Source organism: Gossypium raimondii, chromosome 12 (genome assembly GCF_025698545.1).
Source record: "Gossypium raimondii isolate GPD5lz chromosome 12, ASM2569854v1, whole genome shotgun sequence".
NCBI classification, from domain to species: domain Eukaryota; kingdom Viridiplantae; phylum Streptophyta; class Magnoliopsida; order Malvales; family Malvaceae; genus Gossypium; species Gossypium raimondii.
The window spans coordinates 44778381-44804859 of NC_068576.1; the positions used below are offsets into that span (position 1 = coordinate 44778381).

A 26479-nucleotide genomic window follows, 5' to 3' on the forward strand; every position below is an offset into this window, starting at 1 on the left:
CAATTATACTTTTTAGGCCAACTTGGAAAGCTATTAATAAAATTAATCTGAAGGGAGGATACCTTTATATATATATATTAAAGAAAGATAAAAATATAAAATAACCCAAATCATTCTAAAAAGAAAACATTACCCAAATCAAATTATTTTTTTATTTTTTATTTTTATTTTTTGCGCAATGAGAGGAAAGATCCCATACCTGGGAAACCGGAAATGAGCCATATTTGAAACAAGCACTATGGGTTCATGTGTACGACCCGGACCCAGCGTCTAAACAGCTTGGCGCTGGTATCCTTTGACATCTAGGCCGACAAGCCCTGAGCTTCCCTATAAATACCATTTGCCTCTCCAACCCTCCTTCACCAAGCAACAACAACAGCATTAGCCTTACACTAATATCTTCCATCTCTCTTTGAGTTCTCCAACACATCAAACCATGGTGTTATCTAAGACAGCATCTGAAACTGATGTCTCAGTTCACTCCACTTTTGCCTCTCGTTATGTCCGAACCTCACTGCCCAGGTTCAAAATGCCAGAAAACTCCATACCAAAAGAGGCTGCGTATCAGATCATCAATGATGAACTGATGCTTGATGGCAACCCAAGGTTGAATCTTGCCTCTTTTGTTACTACATGGATGGAGCCTGAATGTGATAAGCTTATAATGGACTCCATTAACAAGAACTACGTTGACATGGATGAATACCCTGTCACCACTGAGCTTCAGGTATATATGTATATAGATCTCAACTTTTTCTCATTTCTTCTTTAGATTTCATTTGTATGAACAAGAGACCCAAAAGATGTTCTTGTTTTTGCCCCTATATATCAAGAAAAAAATTTAAGTCTAAACACTTGAATGGTCAGTTTTACCATTGTAATCTATGAATGAAACATGATCCGAATGGTTGATTTTGATGCAGAATCGTTGTGTGAACATTATAGCACATCTTTTCAACGCACCATTGGGAGAGTCAGAGGCAGCAGTTGGTGTGGGAACAGTTGGGTCATCGGAGGCAATCATGTTGGCTGGCCTTGCTTTCAAGAGAAAATGGCAAAACAAGCGTAAGGCTGAAGGCAAACCATATGACAAGCCCAATATCGTGACTGGAGCCAATGTTCAGGTTTGCTGGGAGAAATTTGCAAGGTACTTTGAAGTGGAGTTGAAAGAAGTGAAGCTTAGAGAAGGGTACTATGTGATGGATCCTGTCAAAGCAGTGGAAATGGTTGATGAAAACACCATCTGTGTAGCTGCAATCTTGGGTTCAACCCTCAATGGAGAATTTGAAGATGTCAAGCTTCTAAACGATCTTTTAATTAAAAAGAACAAAGAAACTGGGTAAACATATCATATCTTTTTCCAGCGACCTAAACTTGATAATAATCTGAAATTTGAGGTGCTAAGTTTCATATATTAATCACCTTTTTTTAAATCTCTTTGTGCAGATGGGATACCCCAATTCATGTTGATGCAGCTAGTGGTGGATTTATTGCGCCATTTTTGTACCCAGAACTTGAGTGGGACTTTAGGCTCCCCCTTGTGAAGAGTATTAATGTTAGTGGGCATAAATATGGTCTTGTTTATGCTGGAATTGGTTGGGTTATCTGGAGGAACAAAGAAGACTTGCCTGAAGAACTCATTTTCCACATTAACTATCTTGGAGCTGATCAACCAACTTTCACTCTCAATTTCTCTAAAGGTCACTTTTCCAATCCAATTTCCTTCATTCGCAAACTAACCACACTTTTGTTTTTGCCCAGTTCCAATATGTATATATATATCTCAAAACCAACACTGAAATTGTGTTATGTTTGTCTGCAGGTTCTAGCCAAGTCATTGCTCAGTACTACCAACTAATCCGTTTGGGATATGAGGTGAGAACCTATTTAAGGCCTTTAACTTTAAAATCTATTCAATTTTGTCAGATGATCTGCTGTTATACATACATATATATACATTTACAGAGAGATTTAAGCCCCATACTAGTGATAGAGAGATTTAAGTTCCTATGATATGCATATAGAGACTTGAGCCTAATTCATTTTATAGAGCAATACTATGCAAGTTTGGTGCGAGCTTGCACAAATTAAATCTAGTAGTAATATGATAAAGGGTGTTTGAATTACAGGGATACAGAAATGTGATGGAGAACTGTCATGAAAACGCCATAGTCCTTAAAGAAGGATTGGAGAAAACAGGGCGTTTTAACATCGTGTCAAAGGACAATGGGGTTCCACTGGTGGCCTTCTCCCTCAAAGACAACAAGCGTCATGACGAGTTCGAGATATCGGAGACGTTGCGTCGCTTCGGTTGGATCGTGCCAGCCTACACCATGCCAGCCGATGCACAGCACATCACTGTGCTCCGTGTTGTGATCAGGGAGGACTTCTCCCGCACCTTAGCCGAGCGTCTCGTCCTTGACATCCAAAAAGTGCTCCATGAGCTCGATACCCTCCCTGCAAAGGTCAATGCCAAACTGGCTATGGCTGAAGAAGAGGAGGCCAAAAGTGGCACCGTCGTCAAGAAGACTGCTATTGAGACCCAAAGGGAAGTTGCTGCTTTCTGGAAGAAATATGTCAGTGAGAGAAAAATTAACAAGAACAAAATTTGTTAGAATTTGTTTTCTAACCCCCCCCCCCCCCGGCCCCGCTTCCCTTTTTCCTTTTAATTTTTAGTTTTTGTTTCTCGCCATGTTTGTTTTCCCCATTTTTTTCAAGCTTCAGCATGTTGAGGAAACTAGCTTAAAGACTACCAATGAATGCATTTGAATCGAACCTTTCGTGTACAATTCTATTTTATTTTGGAATTCTGAATCTCATTAAGAGATTTAGACTTCAATAAAGTTAATGTGATGTTGAGGTATTTATGCATTAATAGAATATTTTTATATTATATTACATTTTAATTATTTTTTTTCATTTTTTGAACTTTAATTATATTTTTATATTTGGGTCTGAATTTGTCAATTAATGGGTTTGAAAATTTTTTTTGTGCAAGTTAGTTCTTGAACTTCGCTAGTGTTCCCTAATTAAGAGTTAAACTTTTTTTTTTTGTCCAAGTTAGTTCATGACTTAATAATTGTTTTCACATTGGGGTTTAAACTTTTTTTGGGTCTAAATTAATTCTTGATATTTCTTTGAAAACCCTAAAGTTTAGGCCCAATATGTAATAATTTATCAAGTCCAGGGACTATTTTACGAAAGTTGTAATTTAGCCCTATACTTTAACTGATCATTTTTAATCCATGTGCTTTTCAAATTATAAAATTCAGTCCTCTTGTAACACCCTATACCTGACCCAATCACTAGGTCCAAGTTATGGGATGTCATATTCGTTGCCAGAGCAACTACAATTAATTTCATATGCAATGCAACTATTTATACCTGTAAATAAGTATATACACATCCATAATATGACACATAATCATTTTCAAGTCTTATACAAGCTTATGAAAGCTTTTCTGCTAACCCAAATTAGGACCAAATTGTAAAGTTTGTAAAATATTGGGTTGATGTCGCGACTTTAAGGTTCCTCGCGACGCAACTTACAGAATAATGCCTTATATATATATATATATATATATATATATATATTTGCAATACAACCTTTTCATCATTTCCATTCAATAAATAAGCTAATTTCATGATGCTAACCATTTAAAACATTTGACATATATACATACTCAAATAAGCCATAAACATAGCATCGTTTCATGCATTTCTAACCTAGTGACAAACTCAAATAGACAGTCCAACCATTTGACCATTTCCAAGATGCCAATTCTAGCTTCAAATATGAACATGATCATATATTATACCAAAAAAATACTCAATCTAAGTACATGACATATGTTTAACAGAACTGGACTATACAAACTTTGTTGAGTTGAGGATCACTGGCTGGATGTTGGAATCACTTATTGTAACCTCAAGATTCACCTATACCTGCGCACAGAATAAACAAATTGTATGCTGACCAATAAAGCTCAATGGTACTTCCATGATTCAAGTCAATTAAGCAATTACAACATTATACATATATATATATACATATAACATCCTTTATGAACATCTATTAATCAACCAAAACATTTATCATTCATGTATCAAAATCGAGATTATACACGAATTCAATTAACTAAATCATAACCTTCATCATAAAAATAAGTGTAGCATATACTAACAATTCAATTCCAAACCAAATCCATTGATTCTTCATGTTTTCATATTGGCCCTCCAGGCTTGTATAACCAGTTCGCATGATCTATCACATGCTATCGATATTCATATATCACAATTCATCTTTGTATCACCAAATCATATTATCAATCCAATTTGTATATCATTTATTCAATTTATACTTTATATCCCTATTAACTTGACTCAGACTTAAACGGATATGCAAATTCCAACCAACACACCAATTTGGCACCCAATGTCACATCGAAACGCCTGAAGTATATAGATTCAACCCAGTGCTCATTAGTATAACCGAAGTAAAAGTTGTGTCCAAAACTCATCAAAACATCCGAAGGAAAATGCACCCAATGCTCATCGACATATAATTGGCGTAACCTATACTCAATCTATTCTATGATATGCTAACTATATTCAACTCTGCCCGAACAATTAATAGGGTAACCAATTTTCCAATTTCATCATATAGTTTAATTAATATTCCATCTTTCTCAATTCATCATCATATCATATAGCACATTTCAATTCAATTCAATTCATATCAAATATCATATATCAATTAAGTAATGCTACTTTCTATTCTATTCATTTCAGTCCACTATCTCTATATTCAATCTCAATCATAGCAATTCAATTCAAACGACCATTATATCATGAATATGCAATACTTAGATTGATCTTGAATCATAGAAATACAAACCAAAATAACGCGTCACTCGTTGTCGGCTTTCGTTTTTCTTTTTCCTTTCAATGATCCAACGTCATCTTTAGCTATGAATGATAATTCAACAAATAAAAAATATCAAATTTCATCCAATTTATGTTCAAATACAAAGCCAAACATATTTTTTATTTTATTCAATTTAGTCCCTAAACTCGGGATTTGGATAACTTTCGATATATAACTTCGGATTAAAATCCAATTTCACATTTACTCATTAGGGGCCTATACTTTCTATTCCTAACATAATTTCATAAGAGTTTTTCATTTTATTTAATTTGGTCCCTAATGTAACAAAGTTAACAACTAAGCTTATTAAGCTTTACAATTTAGTCATTTTCATAATTTAAGCTTAATTTTTTATCAATCTCAAGTCTAATTCTTCATTTTCTCAACAATGGGAACTTATCAAAATTTCAACAATTGAACAAATTGATACATGGTCTAGCTAAATCAAGCTTACATGATCATAAATCTATAAAAATCAAAGAAAAATGGCTTAAGGACTTGCTTGAATTTTTAGTCGAATGTTAAAGGGTTTCGAAGCTTTCTTATTTCTTTTGGATATGGAGGACGGTGGTTGAAGGATGAACATGATGACTTTTTTCATCTTTCTCCACTAAATTTTACTTATATAATTAGATTAGTTTATTAATTAAACTTAATTAATTATTTTAATCTTAGTTAATTATTCATTTATCATCAATTAATTAATTCTAATGAAATCCACCACCATCATCCACTAATATATATTTTAAATAGGTTTATTAACCATTTTAATCCCTTGGATAATTTTTATCTAGGTCCCTAAGCCTTTTCCTACTTAAAACTTTATAGTTATTAGCCTTTTACAATTTAGTCCCTAAGCCTTAATTAACCACTTTTTCAGCTAAACTACTTAACTGAACTTCCATATATTTTTATACTAACTTCATAATTATTCCTATTTAATATTTATGGACTCGGTTTACAGAAATGAGATTTTGAAATCTCATTTTCTGACACCACTAGAAACTGGGTTGTTATACTTGTAGAAGCCCAATTTCACCCGGGCCCATTACAAACAAATAAAATACATACACCCAAACCTCAACCCACCTAAACACTAACCCAACACCCATGACCCAAACATCAGCCCAAATAAATTAAAACCCTAATGGCCTAACAAGCCCAAAACCTAAACTATTTTCAGCCAAAAAAAAAGAAAGAAACAAAAAAAACCTAGCCGCTCTCCCTAGCTTAGCGCCGCAACCACCCTTGGTCTTCTGCTCACCTGCTCTGCCAGCAACCACCGCCAACTGCCACTGTCATCTCTACCCACGTGCGCCCATGCCTGCAATGACAGAGAGAAAACATCAGCAAGCAAAAAATAGACTAGAAATCTCATGTAAATCGGCTATAAAGCCAAGAATATGTATTGTAAAAGGGGCTCTCTCTCTCTTTCACGTTTTAAAAGAAATAAAAAAAGCAGATTCAAAACCCTTTTTCGGTATATCTATTTTCCTTTTCTATTTTTTATTTCTTTTCTCTTTATTTTTTTTCGAAACTATTTGTATTTGATTTTGGTTTCTTTTATTTAAAAAAAACTATATATATAACTTATAACATATAAAAAAAAGGCAAAAAAATACCTTCTTTTGATTTTTCCTACCACTGTGTGCAGTGGCATGTGGCATGCTGACAGCTGGCTTCCGGGTCGATCTCTGCCGAGTCCTGGAAAATGGGGAGAGGGTTTGAGAGAATTTTAGGTTTTTTTTTAAGGAAAAGGGAGAAAATGAAATTTTAAGAAAAAATGGATTTATATAGGATATTAAAACGGCGCCGTTTTGGAGGAGTTCAGAAAGCCTCAAAACGACGTCGTTTTGACACGGATCAGGCCGACCCGACCCGACCCAATGAAGGCCCGCGTGTTTTTGTACTTGAGGGTCTATTTGCGATTTCGGCCCTTCCGCATTTTAACTATTTTACAATTAAGTTTCTTTTTTTAATTTGATCTTGAAATTTCTTTCATGTTTCAAATTGATCCTCCTTGCTGCGATGCGTTTTGAGGGCTCCGGTCTATTTAACCGTCTGGTCCCTCTCTGTTTGGCGCGAGTTGCAATTTAATCCCGTTTTTGTTTTTTTATTTCAAATTCGCCCAGTTTTTTGTTTTTATTTCGATTTAGTCCGTTTTAGCAAATTTATCGTTTAATTAATTATTTTAGTGTTATTATTATTATTATTATTATTATTATTATTATTATTAGTATTAGTATTATTATTGCTTTTATATATATAGGAACATTTTTTATTTTTTATATATATACTTATATACATACTTTTTATATTTTATGATAGTTATATACGTATATGCACATATTTACTTATATATATATATATATATATATTATAATGCATATATACATATATTTTCATGTTTTTATAAATTTACGTACATATTTATATTCTATATATCTTTGTATTTTATGATCTACATACATATACATGTAAATACTTTTATTTTATATCTTATAATTTATATATCTTTTTTCATATTTACATAATTTTATGTATATACATACATTTTTCCCTTTATATGTACGTACATATTTTTCATATTTTATAATTTTCATATATTTTCCTTTATTTTTATATTCATTTATGTATTTATTTATATGCCCATTTTTATGCTTTAGTTTATTTATTTATTTATTTGCTATGGAATGTATGATTGATTTATTATTCGTTTTGTTCATTTTTTTACATAATCATGTTTATTATTCCATCATGCACGTGAATATCATGTTTTTTTAAAAAAAAGGAAAATATTTCAAAATAAGGCAATATTTTGCATTTGGAAATTTGAGGAACGTGCCCTAAGGTACTGGGTTCCGATTTCTCGTTCGACCAAATGACTTAATATCCTTTTCAAAAATTTTCAAAATAAGGCAATATTTTGCGTTTGGAAATTCAAGGAACGTGCCCTAAGGTACTGGGTTTCGATTTCTCGTTCCACCAAATGACTTAATATCCTTTTCAAAAATTTTCAAAATAAGGCAATATTTTACGTTTGGAAATTCGAGGAACGTGCCCTAAGGTACTGGGTTTCGATTTCTCGTTCGACCAAATAGCTAAATATCCTTTGCAAAAAACTTTTCAAAATAAGGCAATGTTTTACGTTTGAAAATTCGAGAAACGTGCCCTAAGGTGTTGGGTTTTGATTTCACGTTTAGCCAAATTGCTGAATATCCTCTTGAATTTTAATCCATGCCATTCGAAAATTTTTAAGGATCGTATTTTGAATTTCTTTAAAGTTTTCATCTTTTCGACACTAAGACATTAAGTAATCAACTGGGTACCAATTTTGGGAGTATCGAGGGTGCTAATCCTTCCTCGTACGTAACCGGCTCCCGAACCTGTTCTTCTAAATTCTTGGACCAAACTCGTTGTTTTAATAAAATTAAACCGTTTATTAAAAACAACCACTTTTACGAGGTGACCCAATCACACCTCATCAAAAAGGATCGGTGGCGACTCCTTTTTTTTCGTTTTTATTTTCAAACCCAAGTCGACCCCGTTTTTCATCCAAAAAATGGTGTCAACAACTTGGCGACTCCACTGGGGACTTTTAAATAAGAGAGTCAAGCCACGAGTTGATTATCTCTTGTCTTTTTGTCGAAAGTTGAAAATTTGATTTAAATATATGATCCTCTCATTGCATTTCATTTGTTTTGAGTTATAGTTTTCATCATGTTTTGTATTTTAAATTTTTATATCTCTGCATTGCATTGCATGACCGATGGTCACACCTTTTTAAGTGGGAGTGAGAAGTTACTCCTTCGTGAGGTTTTCACCTCCGTGCAGGATAGCGGATCGCTTTCGGGATACATCCGTACCTATGTCTTCGTGAGATTTTCATCTCCGTACAGCCACAGGGAAATGTATTCCCCTGAACCGAACTTGGTCTACATGAGCCTATAATGGGTGAAGATCGAGGAATCTGCTGGTTCGGGTACCCTTACTTTAGAGCCAAACCTCATATAGTGAACCTTAGGAGCCCACCCTAGGTAGAGCCACTCCAAATCCCTAGTGGTTACCTAACTAGGTAGTTTTGTTTCCTTGCTTATTTATGTTTTGTACTAACCCCTCTTGTTGTGTTTTGATCGCATTGCATTTGCATCTTAGGAAAGAGATATTGATTCAAGTCCGATTACTAAATTAGAAAGCTTGTCATGGAATACGAATTCCTTGATAAAGTGGAAAACAATACGACTTCCTGAATATATTCTGAGAAACACAAGAAGGGCGATCGAAGAGTTCGTGACCTTGCTTCGTGGCCTGAGGATTCTAGGTGATTGTCTAAGAGCCTTCGACGTTCCAACCCTCTTTTAGAAGCTGACGAGCCTTATGAGGACGGGCAGGTGATGGATTGCAACCAAGATCAAGAGAAGGAGCTAGCAATGACATCTATTGGCGAGATTACCTCAAACATGCGGATGAAGAAAAAGACCGATGTTGTTTCTTGGAATATGAGGGTGAGGCCGTACATGTATCCGTTTTATGTAAGGGAATTTGCTTTCTAGAAAAGTTTCCTAAATGTAATTGAATCAGAATCAACGTCTCTTTAGGCATTCATTTCATGCATTTGCATTACATTGCATTACATGCATTAAAATCTATTGAAAGAGTCTAAACGAGTAAATTTTTTTCAGCTAACCTGGAAAACCAACCAACCAAACACCCTTACGATATCTAAGCAAAGACTAGAGAAATGGAACGAAGGTTGGAGATATTAGATCAAATGCAGATCCAGATGCAGGAGTAATTGACTGAATTTTAACAGGAGATGAGAGATCAGATGCTAGAATTACGGAGGACTATGATAAACCAGTTTAACCGATTGCTAGCTAGAAAGTCAAAAGAAGTGAAAGATCCGGTGGTTTACTTTGGGGTTGATAATGAGGATCTTGTCTATTCCTTACATTGTACTCCGACAAGTGTCCAGGTTCAGCCAGATGGGCGTCCACAAGGAGCGCTTTTTACTATCGGATCTCGATATTATCAGACTGGTACATTGACACCAGTGAATTGCCTGACAGGCTTAGAATCCAATTTGAGGAATGATTTAGCTAGTCCTGTTGCTAATCTAGCCGAAATAAAGAAGATGAGGATAGAATACCCAGATACTACAAAGGCCCTAGGGAAGAAGGCGAATAAAGGGGATAATGCAGGCAGATATAACAAGGGCCACTTAAAACCAATCACTATGGGCCGGCCGAAGACAGAAACCACCAGATATCGGAGTCCTTTAAAGCAAGAATCTGGGGTGAAACCAGGTACTGAGAAGCTCCAGTTCACATCAATTCCGATGTCATATAAGGAGTTGTATCAAAGCTTATTTGATGCGCATGTTGTTGCTCATCATTACTTAAAACCCATACAACCCCCGTATCCCAAATGGTATGACATGAACGCACAATGTGACTACTATGCGGGAATTACGGGGCATTCAATAGAGAATTGCATTGCCTTCAAGAAGCTAGTCGAAAAATTCATCAACATGGGTATTGTCAAGTTGGGTGATTCATCTAGTGGAAAAAACCATCTACCCAATCATGTTGACAACGGGATAAATGAGATGTATGAAGCAATGTTGGCAAGTGTTTACACCAATGGCATACATGAAGACAAAAAGGAAAATGGACCTTGTTAGATATCCGCCCTTATAACCCTGGGAGTGTTCTAAACAATTAGACTGCAGAAGAAATCCCTGTAGTTATCAGGGCTTATTTAGAGTAATGTTCAGAACATTTTTGTTGTTTTTAGCCTAAAGCGATAGAAATTCCTTTGTGAAATAGGCTAATGTCTGAACGTTATTATTCTAATAAAATACATCTTTGCATTCACTTTTGAGCCAATATTCTTTCATTCTTTTTGAATAATTATTTCTGATTATTTCATTCTTTTATATTTTCTTCCACATCATTCATAATCATATTGTATAAATAATTATTCATAAATTTATACTTTCTTTTGTATATTCTTCGGTACTTATTATGAGTCCCTGGATATCAATGACGTGAATGACTCTGCTACAGACCCAGATTTTCCTTTTGAGAGAGGCATGTGTTCAGAGGGATCTCAGGGCTTTGAAAATAACAAAGATTGTAGTTTGTTAAGGATGGTTGAATAAGAGGATAGACAAATCCTACCTCACAAAGAATCATTAGAAATTGTGAGCGTGGTAAAGATTAGAATTGACCTGACCGCAGAGACGAAGCAACACCTTATTGAGTGACCTCTAGGGTTCAAAGATGTCTTCGTATGATCATACCAGGATATGCCCCGGGTTAAACGCCAATAATGAAATCTGCACAACAGAACGATGTTAGAAATTTGCAGTATGAACGATGTAATTCTTTCCCGGGGCAATGCCTTTCTCGTGGAGTCAGCATAGCTTTGCCCATTTGAAGTCGAATTTCTACCTCTTCAAGTTGTTGTTGGGTCCATCCTGATTAAAGAGGAAGATCCAAAGTTATCTGTCGTAGTTGCGCCCCAAAAGGCTCAGATCAAAAAGGAAAGAAAAATCAAAATCAAAATCAAAATCAAAGTCAAAATGAAAATGAAAAAAAAATCAAAAATCAAAATAAAAAAAACAAAAAGAAGAAAGAAGAAAAAATCAAAATCAAGATCAAAATGAAAATGAGAAAAAGAAAGAAGAATGAAAAAGAGAAATCTAGATGAAAAATCAGAATGAAAAAGAAAAGAAAAAAGGAGAGGCCAAAGCGAAAACCCGCAAAGGGCGCTTTGTGACCAAATGAGGTTTTGAATTGAAAACCCAAAAAGGGCGACTCAAATTTCGAGCACAATGAGGCATGGACATCACCATTATCGAAGACTTCTAATGGGCATTGTTTCATTTTGAGAGGCTACTTCATGAGCCAAAGTTATCGTATACCGATACAGAATTTCAGAGAATAGGGTATTGGAGAATGCATTGAGCTTAAACAATAGCACGATTGCTGAGGTCTCAAATTAACTTAGAAGTGGACACCACGATTCGTCACTGAATTGCCTAGAGTTGAACATCGAAAATTAAAGGAAAATGACTGAGACTTACAAGGATCGGCATGAGAAATTACTATTTTCCTTCCTTGCTTGTCGAACATCTGTACTGGGGCAATACCTTTCTCTTTGGTTTGCGGGGTTTAGGTAGTTTTACCTATTGAAATCCTTTCTCTCCGGGTATTAGTTGGATGAAGCAGAATGGATCCAATCGCGATGCGATCAGTTAAACCTAGAAAAAAGGTTAAAAGCTATTCTTCAGGGTCGGATGTACCAGAAACAAATGATACGAGCTCATAATGAACAGTGTCATCTCAGAGAATTCCACGAGAGGGTTGGATGTCGAAAAAGATCATTCCTCTCCAAAAGGATTCCAGAGGGAAATGAATGCCAAACCGAGAATGTCCCTACCTTGTAAAGAAGACATTTTTCAGAAGAGCACTGATCCTGAGTGAGATTGCTAATCCTATAAACTCGGATCCAGTCAAGAAATACTCCGTCTAAAGAAGACCCGCAAAGGGCACTCTGAGTCAAAAAAATTAAAATTAAATAAATGAAAATGAAAAATGAAAATGAAAATGAAAAATGAAAAATGAAAAATGAAAAATGAAAAATGAAAAATGAAAGTGAAAAATGGAGAGGCTAAGGGGAAAACCCGGAAAGGGCGCCTTAGGCCAAAGGGGCTTTGAGTTGAAAACCGAAAAGGCGGCTCAAATATTTGTTCGAATGGGCATGAGGCGATCAGAGCGATTCAATTTTGATCATATTAGGGAATGTGGTGATCTGCTATACCGAAAGGGTAGGCGACATCTTGGGGCATCAACAAAGCCTCAGAGATCTCCTAAACACATGTCAAACTCGGAAAGTCTTGAAAGTTTGTACAGAGAAGTTCAAGCTGCGATATCCGGGGCACCGACATTCATACTATTTATATATTGAATTCTTGGAATACTTCTTTCTTTTCAAGATACATGTTCTAATCAATTCCTCTTTTATTCTTGCTATCCTTGAAAATTTATTCATTTGAGCTATGCTTTCAAATCAATTCTATTTTACCTATCATTATGATTTTTTTTGCAAGCATGTTGCATTAGAATAATGATTAATGGACTAATAATACTTTCACAATGGAAGTTTTGCATATTACTCTAGAAGTTTCTAAATAATATAGGGACCTGAAACAGGACTATTGTTTAGAAAACACCAAGTTTAAAGGGTGAAATATCTAAGAAGGAAGAGTCTAAGTTAAAGAGTATCCTTTCAGATTTTGTTGGCTAAACATTGATTGAACAAAATGACAAGATGTCGTGGCAAAGCTTCAATGAACCAACAAGCGATGTTTACCAGGCAAAAAGAAAAATGTCTTCTGGAAAAATTTTTTTGCAATTGTGCATGAACATTTGGTATGACACCTTGGGGATGAAGTAAAGGACCGAAGAGTTTCACATTCAATATCATTGAATTGCGATAGGAGAAGATTGAGAAAAGCCATACCTTTCTACCCTTGGGTTACAATGGGAGATTGATGGTACAAATTTTATGTCCCAGTGGGTTGAACTTTGACGTTCATAGTGGGGGACAACTTGGCTAAGTGTTCCTATAGAAAAATTAGTCAAGCAAGAAGGTGCTGTAACACATCAGTCACAAAACCTTGATAAACTTCAAGTAATGATAACCTAAGCGAGATCATTCACGAAAAATAAAATTCTGCATTCATGCAAACACCATTCACACATGTCTAAATAGGAGCATTTGTTTCATTTTGATCATGTCATCCTAATCATTAGGCATAATTAGGTTCATTATACAGGTCTTATCTCCCTGAGATTACAGTGGAGCAGACCGAAGAATTGCAAATCCTATCTCCCTGAGATTATAGCGGAGCAGATCAAAGATGGTAATCCTATCTCCCTGAGATTACAGTGGAGCGGATTAAAACCAATGATCTTATCTCTCTAAAGTTATAGTAGAGTAGATCACACCAGGTCTTATTTCCCTAAGATTACAGTGGAACAGACCGAAGAATTTCAGATCTTATCTCCCTGAGATTACAGCGGAGCAGATTGAAGATAGTAATCCTATCTCCCTGAGATTACAGTGGAGCGGATTAAAACCAATGATCTTATCTCTCCGGGTTACAGAGAGTAGATTGCACCGTGTCTTATTTCCCCGAGATTACAAAGTGGAATGCATCAAGAATTTCAGATCTTATCTCCCTGAGATTACAGCAGAGCAGATTGAATATAGTAATCCTATCTCCCTGAGATTACAGTGGAGCGGATTAAAACCAATGATCTTATCTCTCTGAAGTTACAGTAGAGTAGATCGCACTGTGTCTTATTTCCACGAGATTACAAAGAGAATGCATCAAGAATTTCAGATCTTATCTCCCTGAGATTACAGAGAAGTAGATCAAAGATGGTAATCCTATCTCCCTGAGATTACAGTGTAGCGGATTAAAACTAAGGATCTTATCTCTCTGAAGTTACAGTAGAGTAGATCGCACTGTGTCTTATTTCCACGAGATTACAAGTGGAATGCATCAAGAATTTCAGATCTTATCTCTCTGAGATTACAGCAGAGCAGATTGAAGCCAGAGATCTTATTTCCCTGAGGTTACAGGGGAGCAGATTGAAGCTAGTAATCCTATCTCTCTGAAGTTACAGTGGAGTGGATTAAAATAAATGATCTTATCTCTCCGGGTTACTGAGAGAGTAGGTCACATCGATTGAAGCTGAGATCTTATCTCCCGAGATTACAAAGAGTAGATTGAAGCTAGTAATCCTATCTCTCTGAAGTTACAGTGGAGCGGATTAAAATAAAGGATCTTATCTCTCTGAGGTTACAGCAGAGTAGATCTCATCAGGTCTTATCTCCCTGAGGTTACAGTGGAGTAGACCGAAGAATTTCAGATCTTATTTCCCGAGGTTACAAAGTGGAGCGATTGAAGCTAGAGATCTTATCTCCCTGAGATTACAGCGGAGTAGATTGAAGCTAGTAATCCTATCTCTCTGAAGTTACAGTGGAGTGGATTAAAAAAGGATCTTATCTCTCTGAAGTTACAGTAGAGTAGATCACCTCAGATTGAAGCCGATAATCCTATCTCCCCGAAGTTGCTGTGAAGAAGATTGAAGCTACACGTCAGATCCCTCTAAAGTGCAGTGAAGTGGATTGAAGCAACAAGACACAGTGGAGCAGATTGAAGCTAGAGATCTTATCTCCCTGAGATTACAGCGGAGTAGATTGAAGCTAGTAATCCTATCTCTCTGAAGTTACAGTGGAGTGGATAAAAAAAAGGATCTTATCTCTCTGAAGTTACAGTAGAGTAGATCACCTCAGATTGAAGCCGATAATCCTATCTCCCCGAAGTTGCTGCGAAGAAGATTGAAGCTACACGTCAGATCCCTCTGAAGTGCAGTGAAGTGGATTGAAGCAACAAGACACAGTGGACTGGAATGAAGCTACTTGAAAAGAGAAGCACCAGAGCAAATCAAAGAATTAACGAGATCGGGCGAAATTGGTCTTTCTTAGTCTTTGCTCTGTTCTCGTTACATGACAACGAGCAAAGAGGGGCAGCTGTAGAAGCCCAATTTCACCCGGGCCCATTACAAACAAATAAAATACATAAACCCAAACCTCAACCCACCTAAACACTAACCCAACACCCATGACCCAAACATCAGCCCAAATAAATTAAAACCCTAATGGCCTAACAAGCCCAAAACCTAAACTATTTTCAGCCAAAAAAAAAGAAAGAAACAAAAAAAACCTAGCCGCTCTCCCTAGCCTAGCGCCAAGAACCACCCTTGGTCTTCGCTCACCTGCTCGCCAAGAACCACCGCTAACCGCCATGTCATCTCCACCCACGCGCCCATGCCCGCAATGATCAGAGAGGAAACATCAGCAAGCAAAAAATAGACTAGAAATCTCATGTAAATCGGCTATAAAGCCAAGAATATGTATTGTAAAAGGGGCTCTCTCTCTCTTTCACGTTTTAAAAGAAATAAAAAAACAGGTTCAAAACCCTTTTTCGGTATATCTATTTTCCTTTTCTGTTTTTTATTTCTTTTCTCTTTATTTTTTTTCAAAGCTATTTGTATTTGATTTTGGTTTCTTTTATTTTTTAAAAAAAACTATATATATAACTTATAACATATAAAAAAAAGGCAAAAAAATGCCTTCTTTTGATTTTTCCTACCATCAGACACGGTGGGGTGGCGCATGCATGCATGACGACTCTCCGGTCGAGATCCGGCCGAGTCCTGAAAATGGGAGAGGGTTTGAGAGAATTTTAGGTTTTTTAAGGAAAAGGAGAAAATGAAATTTTAAGAAAAAATGGATTTATATAGGATATTAAAACGGCACCGTTTTGGAGGAGTTCAGAAAGCCTCAAAACGACGTCGTTTTGACACGGATCAGGCCGACCTGACCTGACCCAATGAAGGCCCGCATGTTTTTGTACTTGAGGGTCTATTTGCGATTTCGGCCCTTCCGCATTTTAACTATTTTACAATTAAGTTTCTTTTTTTAATTTGATATTGAAATTTCTTTCATGTTTCAAATTGATCCTCCTTGCTGCGATGCGTTTTGAGGGCTCCGGTCTATTTACCCGTCTGGTCCCTCTCTGTTTGGCGCGAGTTGCAATTTAATCCTGTTTTTGTTTTTTATTTCAAATTCGCCCAGTTTTTTGTTTTTATTTTGATTTAGTCCGTTTTTAGCAAATTTATCGTTTAATTAATTATTTTAGTGTTATTATTATTATTATTATTATTATTAGTATTATTATTGCTTTTATATATATAGGAACATTTTTTATTTTTTATATATATACTTATATACATACTTTTATATTTTATGATAGTTATATACGTATATGCACACATTTACTTATATATATATATTATAATGCATATATACATATATTTTTCATGTTTTTATAAATTTACGTACATATTTATATTCTATATATCTTTGTATTTTATGATCTACATACATATACATGTAAATACTTATATTTTTATATCTTATAATTTATATATCTTTTTTTCATATTTACATAATTTTATGTATATACATACATTTTTCCCTTTATATGTACGTATATATTTTTCATATTTTATAATTTTCATATATTTTCCTTTATTTTTATATTCATTTATGTATTTATTTATATGCCCATTTTATGCTTTAGTTTATTTATTTATTTATTTGCTATGGAATGTATGATTGATTTATTATTCGTTTTGTTCATTTTTTACATAATCATGTTTATTATTCCATCATGCACGTGAATATCATGTTTTTTTAAAAAAAAGGAAAATATTTCAAAATAAGGTAATATTTGGCATTTGAAAATTCGAGGAACGTGCCCTAAGGTACTGGGTTTCGATTTCTCGTTCGACCAAATGACTTAATATCCTTTTCAAAAATTTTCAAAATAAGGCAATATTTTGCATTTGGAAATTCGAGGAACGTGCCCTAAGGTACTGGGTTTCGATTTCTCGTTCCACTAAATGACTTAATATCCTTTTCAAAAATTTTCAAAATAAGGCAATATTTTACATTTGGAAATTCGAGGAACGTGCCCTAAGGTACTGGGTTTTGATTTCTCGTTTGACCAAATAGCTAAATATCCTTTTCAAAAAACTTTTCAAAAATAAGGCAATGTTTTACGTTTGGAAATTCGAGAAACGTGCCCTAAGGTGCTGGGTTTCGATTTCACGTTTAGCCAAATTGCTGAATATCCTCTTGAATTTTAATCCATGCCATTCGAAAATTTTTAAGGATCGTATTTTGAATTTCTTTAAAGGCTTCAGCTTTTCGACACTAAGACATTAAGTAATCAACTGGGTACCAATTTTGGGCGTATCGAGGGTGCTAATCCTTTCTCATGCGTAACCGACTCCCGAACCTGTTTTTCTAAATTTCGTGGACCAAACTCGTTGTTTTAATAAAATTAAACCGTTTATTAAAAACAACCACTTTTACGAGGTGACCCGATCACACCTCATCAAAAAGGATCGGTGGCGACTCTTTTTTTTTCGTTTTCATTTTCAAACCCAAGTCGACCCCGTTTTTCATCCAAAAAATGGTGACAACAATACTTCACCAAACTATAAATGTTAAATTCAGTAAGTTCTAGTATGTCCAAAATTTGATGCAACTAATATTTTGTCATATGTCTAACACCATGTCAACTTGTTATTTCTAGATACTACTCACTAAAAATCCAATTAATGGATTAACAACAGTTATTTGCGTCAAGATTGAAATTTCAAAATTCAAAAAAGTATAAGGACTTGGAATGATCCAATTGGAGAATATGGACTAAGCCTACAACTGTATGTATAGTACAAGACTAGTAATTGAATTTAACCAAATTGATTTAATTGCTACCGTCTAAGTTAGGACTAAAATTTCAAAATTTGAAAAATACAAAGACTAAAATTAACAAAATAAAAAATTATAAGAACTAAATTGATCAAATTAAAGTATAATGATTAAAATCCATAACTTTTACAAAGTGCGGGGACTACTTACAAAGTTACCTTGATTTAATTGAGTGGTATTTAATATAAAATTGAACATCACTTCCAATCTTTCATTATCCTATTGGCATAAATGTTTAGTATATAATTAAACATATGCCTAGATTACAAAGGTTGATATCTTATCACTTCAATTTTCACAATAACTAAATGCTAATATTATTTCATTTAATAATTTAGGCTTAGTTTTTAACTGTTGTTGTAGTTGAAATGTGTTTTTAAAAGAGTTGTGAGAAAATATTATGAAAAAGTGTGGTTTGTTAATTTCAAATGTTTTCCATTATTGTAAAAATGATCGTGGAAAGTTAAAATTTTTGTTTTAGACATGATGTTGGAAAGTAAAATTTTAGTTCAATCATTTAAATTAATATAATGATACATGAAATATAAATTTTAAATACCTTTTAAGTAATTAGTATAAATTATTTTTAAAATTAATGGTACACAAAATATTCTAAATTTTTAAGTATAATGATAAATGATATTTAAATAATTTAAGGGTAAATTACACCCAAGGTCACTAAACTATTAATAAGTTTACATTTTGGCCACTAAACTTCAAAATGTTACAAAATGATCACTGAACTATTCAAAAGTGTTCATTTAAGTCACTAAACTATTTGAAAGCTTTTATTTAAGTCACTGAGTTGTTAAGGTTATTTTTAAAAAAAGTAAGACTAGTGAGCTCCAAGTGACGATTCGACGATTAGTACGACATATTAGTACCCATTGACGAGTAGAAGAACATACCTTAGATCCAAGTTGATCTGATAGTCATTGTTGGAGACTGAAGAAGAAAACCATTTGGCTTTTGATTTGTGAATCCGTAACCTTCAAAGTTGTTTTATGAAAAAAGAATTGAACTGTAGAAGAGAAAGGAGTGAGAGCTTTCGGTTGATGCAGGTTGATAAATGCATGGATGGGGTGAAATTTATTAAATTCCAATCACCAAAGCTGCCAATTTTCAGGCTTGAGAAATCAGCAAACTTGCGACGACTTTTTGGATGGGATCCTGGCATTTCTGGGTTGAGATGACTGCATGGAGTTTGAAGATCTATCTCTTAGATCCGAAACGCATTTTGAATCACTCGATTTTGAGTTCAAGAACTCAAGTTATGACCGTTTAAGTGAAGACTGCACGAGCAGAATTTCTGAACGGGATTATGATGGGAATTGCAAATTTTGGGCTTTTAATTCGAGTTTAAATCATATTGGGTTCAGATTTTAGGCTTAATTTTTATTACGAATTTTTTATAATTATAAATTATTTTAAGTTATTTAGGAGTTTTATGTTAATAAGAAAGTTTAGTTTAAAACTACTTCTTGTTTAGATTAAATTAGAGTTCTAGTATACTTAAGAGTTTTATTTAGATTTATTATGTAAAAATTCGTTTTGATTTTTATAATTATGTAAAATTCTTGACTCATCGTTGGAAATTCTTATGGATGACCATGCATATTAAAAGTAAGTTACAAGTTATTTTTTACTTGAACACTCATGTGCCTAATATTTCTTTGTCTAGTGTTGATGGTTTGTTTTTAAAGAAGAGATACTTGATCCATGCTGATTTGGGATATCAAAATCATATCTTTGATTTTGGAGATAGTTTTGGATCACAAGAAAGCTTAGGTAAGTATTTTATTTATTTTATTTATTCTAATCCCTTTTCTTTCTATGCAGCTAAAGATTCGAGGACGCATCTTTTTTAGGACGGGGGAATGATGTGAGTCTCAAGTCACAATTTCAGACCCATGAATGTGATGGGTTCACACTACCTGAAGGCCTAACAACAATGTCAAAGGTTAAGCAAATCAAATCAGGATTCGATTAAAAACAAGATTCGAGGACGAATCTTTTTCAGGAAAGGGAGAATGATACATGCACGGATGGGGTGAAATTTATTAAATTTCAATCACCAAAGCTGCCAAATTTCAGGCTTAGGAAATTAGCAGACTTGCGATGACTTTTTGGATGGGATCCTAACATTTTTGGGTTGAGATGTCTCATGGCGTTTGAATATCTATCTTTTAGCTTTGAAACGCATTTTGAATCACTTGATTTTGAGTTCGAGAGCTCAAATTATGACCGTTTTAGTGAATGCTGCGCGAGCAGAATTTCTAAATAGGATTATGACGGGAATTACAAATTCCGGGCTTTTGATTCAAGTTTAAATCATATTGGGTTTGAATTTTAGGCTTAATTTTTATTATATATGAGCTCAATTTTATATTTATCAGCTCTTATTATTTTTTTATTATTTTATTTCAAATTTCTTATAATTATGAAGTATTTTAAGTTATTTAGGAATTTTATGTTAACAAAAAAGTTTAGTTTAAAACTACTTCTTATTTAGATTAAATTAGAGTTCTAGTATATTTAAGAGTTTTATTTAGATTTATTTAACTAGCTTATATATAGGCTTTTGCATTGTACACAATTCATACAATTCATTATTATTCAACTTCTTTTTTGAGTTTATAAATTCTCTTTGAGTTTTCTTTTCTTAAGAATTTCTCTTGAGGTTCTTTTAGAAGAGTTTTAACAATCTTTTTAGATTGTGGGGATCATCTTCAAACTTTTTCTTACCAAGTTTTCTATCTTGGAAGGGAAATTAAAGCCGCTTGAAGGGGGTCATGGATTCTTCGTGTTTCCAAGGCTTCTTAGGACTTCCACATGCCACGTTCTATCTTTCCATTTATCTTCTTTATTCACTTCCGTATTATTCTAAATTTTAATTTATTATTTTATTTTAGGTATTTATTTTAATTGTTTTGTCTGATTTGGATTCGATTTCGTTTCAGGTTGTGTCAAAATCTAAGTTTCTTTCTGAACGTCTAGAGCCCTAAGTCAAATTCGCGACTTTGACAAACTTTACGATCCGCTTCCACATTCATCCACATCATTCTTTATCACAGGTGGTGCAAATAGAAAAGGTCATACAATAATGATTTTAACAACTCGATGATTTAAATGAAAACTTTAGAATAGTTCAGTGATCATTTTGTAACTCTTTAAAGTTGAGTGATCAAGACGTAAACATACTAGTAGTTTAGTGGCTTTGGGTGTAGTTTATCCATAATTTAATACAATGATACATAAAATATAAAAAATCTAAAATTTTATATACATTTTAAATATTAGGATAAATAAGGGTATTTTGATAATTCCACTTCAAAATGCAAAAGTCAAAAGCCAAAAGTAATTTTTTTATACAAAACCTAGAGCTACTAATAATCCCTTCTCAACTTTTAAATAGAAGTATAAAGCGTATTTAAGTGCGCTTAAATCAACATCCTCCTACTCAATGATACTACTTAAACTAAAACTCAATTAGCAAAAACCAAAAACCAGAATCACTTAAATCTCAATTTTTGCGTTTAAGTAGAAAAACACTTTAAATAGTACTTTTAACTAAAGCGAAGTGTTGTTCATTCTTTTAAGATTGAAAAGTTCTTTTGAAATGGGGCTTATTACAATTTATTAACCATAACTTAATCAATGAATTTAGTTATGGTCTGATTTCAATTATTTTGTAAATGGTAAGAATGTAATGAATAAATTTGTTGAGATTGAATCTAATAAATATTAAATATATATATATATATGAATTTGTTAAATCAAAAATATTTTAAGATTTTAAATCATTACTAAACAAACTTTTAATAAATTCATAAATTTAAATAATAATAATAATAAACATTATATTTTAGAATAATTTACCACTCAATTTATACTATTTTTAGAATTTAAATCCAAATTACTAAATATTAGCTCTGCTGCCCTGAAATATTCGTGAAGGTGAGATTGGATGTAATAAAGACTAAAAGGAAATTATTACCCTTGGCTCACTTGATCGATGGGCACCACTAACATATACAATAGTGGATCAAATTATTGAATGACGCCAAAGTCTCCATGTTCACACTAATTTTTCATGCCACCTACCCTAAGGCAGTATAAAGAAGGGAAGAACATTCTTATAATGAACCAGAATCTATGAAAATTAGCAATCGATCGGCAATCCTTTTATATAGTGGAAGCATTTAAAATTGGTTAAAAAATAATTACATTTTGAATAAACTAAGGAGGAAAACGATGATGATGATGAATCCGCAAGATTGTCTTCCACAATCTACCACAACCAACCCACTAAAACCCAAATCCCACCACCTCACAGTTCTTTTTTTTAGTATTATATATGTTGCAACGTTGGTATATGTTAGGCATTCATTGTTTGAATTTTCTGCAAATTGGGTGTTGAAAAGTTTGTTTAGCAGAGATGGGTTTTAGCTTGAAAGCTTATTTCCTTGTTGCACTGGTTGTGTTTGATATAAGTTGCATGGTGTTCATTAAGGATGTTGAAGCAGCTGGGGAGTGTGGAAAGACTCCAATTAGGTCTGCTGCGGTAAGTTTAAGCCCATGCTTAGGAGCGGCTGGGAACGCAAAGGCAAAAGTTCCGCCTGCTTGCTGCTCCAAGGTTGGTGCCTTACTTAAGGCTTCTCCGAGGTGCCTTTGTGCTATTTTATTATCACCATTGGCAAAGCAGGCTGGAATCAAGCCTGGGATTGCCATTGGCATTCCTAAAAGATGTAACATTAGGAACAGGCAAGCTGGAAAAAAATGTGGAAGTAAGTAGCCCTCCTCTTTTGGTCTTTTTAACTTTTATCTTTAATTTAGGTAAACAAGATCGAGACAAAGTTGAAAATATTGATATTTGAATTGCATTTGATTTTTACGTTATGAATCAATTTAACTAATTTTTGAGTTTTAAATAAATTTATAATGCATTTGGGGTAAAGAGAGATGATGGGCATCTTTGTGACTTTGTGGTGGGATTCCGAGCTTAAGCCTCTAAGCTATTTGCATAAGCCCTCTAATCCCTCTAAAGCAAAACTCCGTAGACTAAAATGAGTGGGCTTGACACCATTACCCATGCCCACTGACACTGATTAACGTCTTATTTATATTGGTGAATGTACCTAAGAGGTCCTTCTATAATAGGGACTTGATCAAAATAGTCTCTCTACTATTAAATAGATCAATTTAATCCATGTACTATTAAAAGAAAATCAAATAAGGCCAAATTGGAATAGAGCTAACATTTCCTGATTGAAAAAATATCACTTACTGTTTGACAGAGTTAATGTTTATAAAATTTTTAAGGTTATGTAAATATTTTTTGTATAAATTGATCTGCAATTGAAAGATAATATTCAAGATATTTTTATACAGAATGTTAATTGTGTTGTAATTTGGACTTATTTAATTTTTTTAACATTATAAGAACTAAATTTATTCATTTAATAATAGAGGACTAATTTAATCTAATTCCTATATAGAGACCTCCTAGTTCATTAAGCTATTTATATCTATACCTCTTTTAAAAAATTATATAAAATCTAAAAGAAGTTACACATGTGGTTAGATTTAAACCTAAAACATGGAGATCTCTAAAACTTCAACTTTGTCATTTCAATTAAGTCTCATTTCTTACATAATACTTTTATAAATATAGATTTTACATAACTGTGACATAATCTAGTATTAAGAAAAATGAATAAAAACCCTCAAACTTTATAATTTTATTAAAGTTTGTACACTTTTATTAGACTCGTATAATAATGTTGTTTACTATTGCACCCAATGCTTGTTGGGGAACAAACAGTCATGGATCCTAGACATAAACAGAAAAATGGACATGAAGGATGCCCAAAATAATATGGTAACCTTTGATGTGTATTTAAACTAAACCTTACTCTGAATAAATATTTTATTTAATATAATAGCTTATATGGGCTTATTTAAGAAAAGTAATAAAGGTCAGAGGCCATTATAACAATTCAACCGAAAGAAAAATGTAACTAATGCATTATTAATATCAATTAAACTCTGAAATAAACTAAGCCTTAATAGATGTTTAAGAAATGAAAAAAATTAAATCAAGCTTTCTTCCTCAGTTGTTTACTCGATGAGCTACCAAGGAAACTGAATCTTAAGGCTAACAAAGACAGTTTTTGTGGGATTTTGCAGGCTACACAGTCCCATGAGACAAACTAATACCTTATACAAGAAGAGAAGAGAGAGCTAATAAATAAACAAGTGCAGCATTGCATTTGCATGGTCATTGCGGATTCATCCTTCCAAAGCAATTGTTTATGTCTTTTTTAATGTAATCTTCAGCAGCTAAGTTACATTATCATCTTAATTGAGCAAATGCTCTTTTTATGCTCACTTTCCATTATGTTAGTATTGTTTCAAAAATAATTTCTCTTTCTCTCTCACTACCGATTTGTATTTGAAATCTATTAATGTTCCTGACTTAGACAAAACTGTCCAAAGCCCAAGCTATTTATCTGACTCAAAAAGTTTGACCCATCTCAACCAGGCCTTACACAAATTCTTTTACAATTCAAAGCCAATTTATCTAAAAACGCTGAAAAAAAATCAATTCAGAAATTAGTCCTTTTTTTTTTCTTGTTGAAAATTTATCGATTTATGTTGTTTTTTAAGGAAAAAAAAATGCGTCCTACAATGCGCGATTAAAATAACCAAGTGTTATATACCGGCTAATGTTTTTATTTGAATTGAAGTCCCAATAGGACAACTTGTTAAAGTAAATGAAAGTAATGCATGCTTGAAGCATGATATATAGTGGAGGTGGGTGCTCTTGAAGAGACTTGAGACATAACTTATTATAAAACTCAAGAAAAAATTCAAGTACCTGGAATTGAACATGATGAAAATAAAGAGATCTAAATAAGTTATGTCAATACAAGAAAATATGGAATCGAAATGAAAATTTTGTTGACAATGTTCTTACTTATAATATTTCTATTGAAATAGCAAAAGAAAATGAAGACATTGAGCCTAAATCTATTAAGGAATCTAGAAATAGAAAAGATTGGTCAAATTGAAAAGGTGCAATTTAAGTAGAAATGAAGTCACTCGCTAAACGTGAGATTTTTGGACCCCTAGTCCAAACATCTAAAGATATAAAGCTAGCAGGATATAAATGAGTATTTGTGTGAAAACAAAATGAGAAAAATGAAGTTTTAAGATATAAAGCATGACTTGTAGCAAAATGATTTTCGCAAACGCCCGACATTGATTATGAAAAGACATACTCTCCTGCTGTGGATGTAATCATGTTTAGATATCTTATTAGTCTGACAGTGAGTGAAAAACTTGGCATGCATCTAATAGATGTTGTTACAACCTATTTGTATAGCTCACTTAATAGTGAAATTTATATGAAAATCTCTTAAGAATTTAAAATCTTAGAAGGATTTAGAGTTTCCTAGGAAAATTACTCGATCAGATTAAAGAAATCCTTACATGGATTAAAACAATTTGGACTTATGTGGCACAATCTTAGTGGATATTTGTTGAAAGAAGGTTATGAAAATGTTCTAATTTGTCCATATGTTTTTATATAAAAAAAATTTGGATTAAAATTTGTGATAACCGTTGTTTATGTTGACGATTTAAATATTATTAGAACTCCTAAAAAGCTTCAAAATATAGTAAATTATTTAAAGAAAGATTTTGAGATGAAAGATCCTGGAAAAACAAAGTTCTGTCTCGCCCTGTAGATCGAACATTTAAAGGATGGAATTCATGTCCATCAATTAGCTTAAATAGAAAATATCTTAAAGAAGTTTGACACAGATAAAGCACATCCAGTAAATATCGTAGTGGTTGTAAGATCACTAAATGTGAATAAAGACCCATTTCGTCTTTACGAAAATGATGAAAAGTTTATTAGTCTTGAAGTACCATATCTAAGTGCCATAGGGGCATTGATGTATCTTGCAAATAACACACAACCTAATATAACATTCGATGTGAACATGTTAGCAAGATTTAGTTTATCACCAACACATAGACATTGGAATGAAATTAAACATGTATTTAGATATCTTAGAGGAACCATTTCAATGCGGATATTTTATTCAAGTGATTCAAGAT

The 26479-nt window shown here is 33.5% G+C and overlaps 2 protein-coding genes across 2 annotated transcripts; both read left to right on the forward strand.

Annotated features, from left to right (window-relative positions):
* Positions 1 to 341: 341 nt before the first annotated feature.
* On the forward strand, positions 342 to 2893 carry LOC105764387 (glutamate decarboxylase). The gene is made up of 5 exons (XM_012582934.2): positions 342 to 727; positions 924 to 1339; positions 1447 to 1700; positions 1823 to 1875; positions 2130 to 2893. Exons 1-5 carry the CDS (start codon positions 437 to 439, stop codon positions 2613 to 2615), a joined length of 1500 nt encoding a protein of 499 aa, XP_012438388.1. The 5' UTR covers positions 342 to 436; the 3' UTR covers positions 2616 to 2893.
* Positions 2894 to 22739: 19846 nt separating this feature from the next.
* On the forward strand, positions 22740 to 24840 carry LOC105764390 (non-specific lipid-transfer protein 4). The gene is made up of 2 exons (XM_012582936.2): positions 22740 to 23139; positions 24542 to 24840. Exons 1-2 carry the CDS (start codon positions 22791 to 22793, stop codon positions 24556 to 24558), a joined length of 366 nt encoding a protein of 121 aa, XP_012438390.1. The 5' UTR covers positions 22740 to 22790; the 3' UTR covers positions 24559 to 24840.
* The last annotated feature ends 1639 nt before the right edge of the window (positions 24841 to 26479 follow it).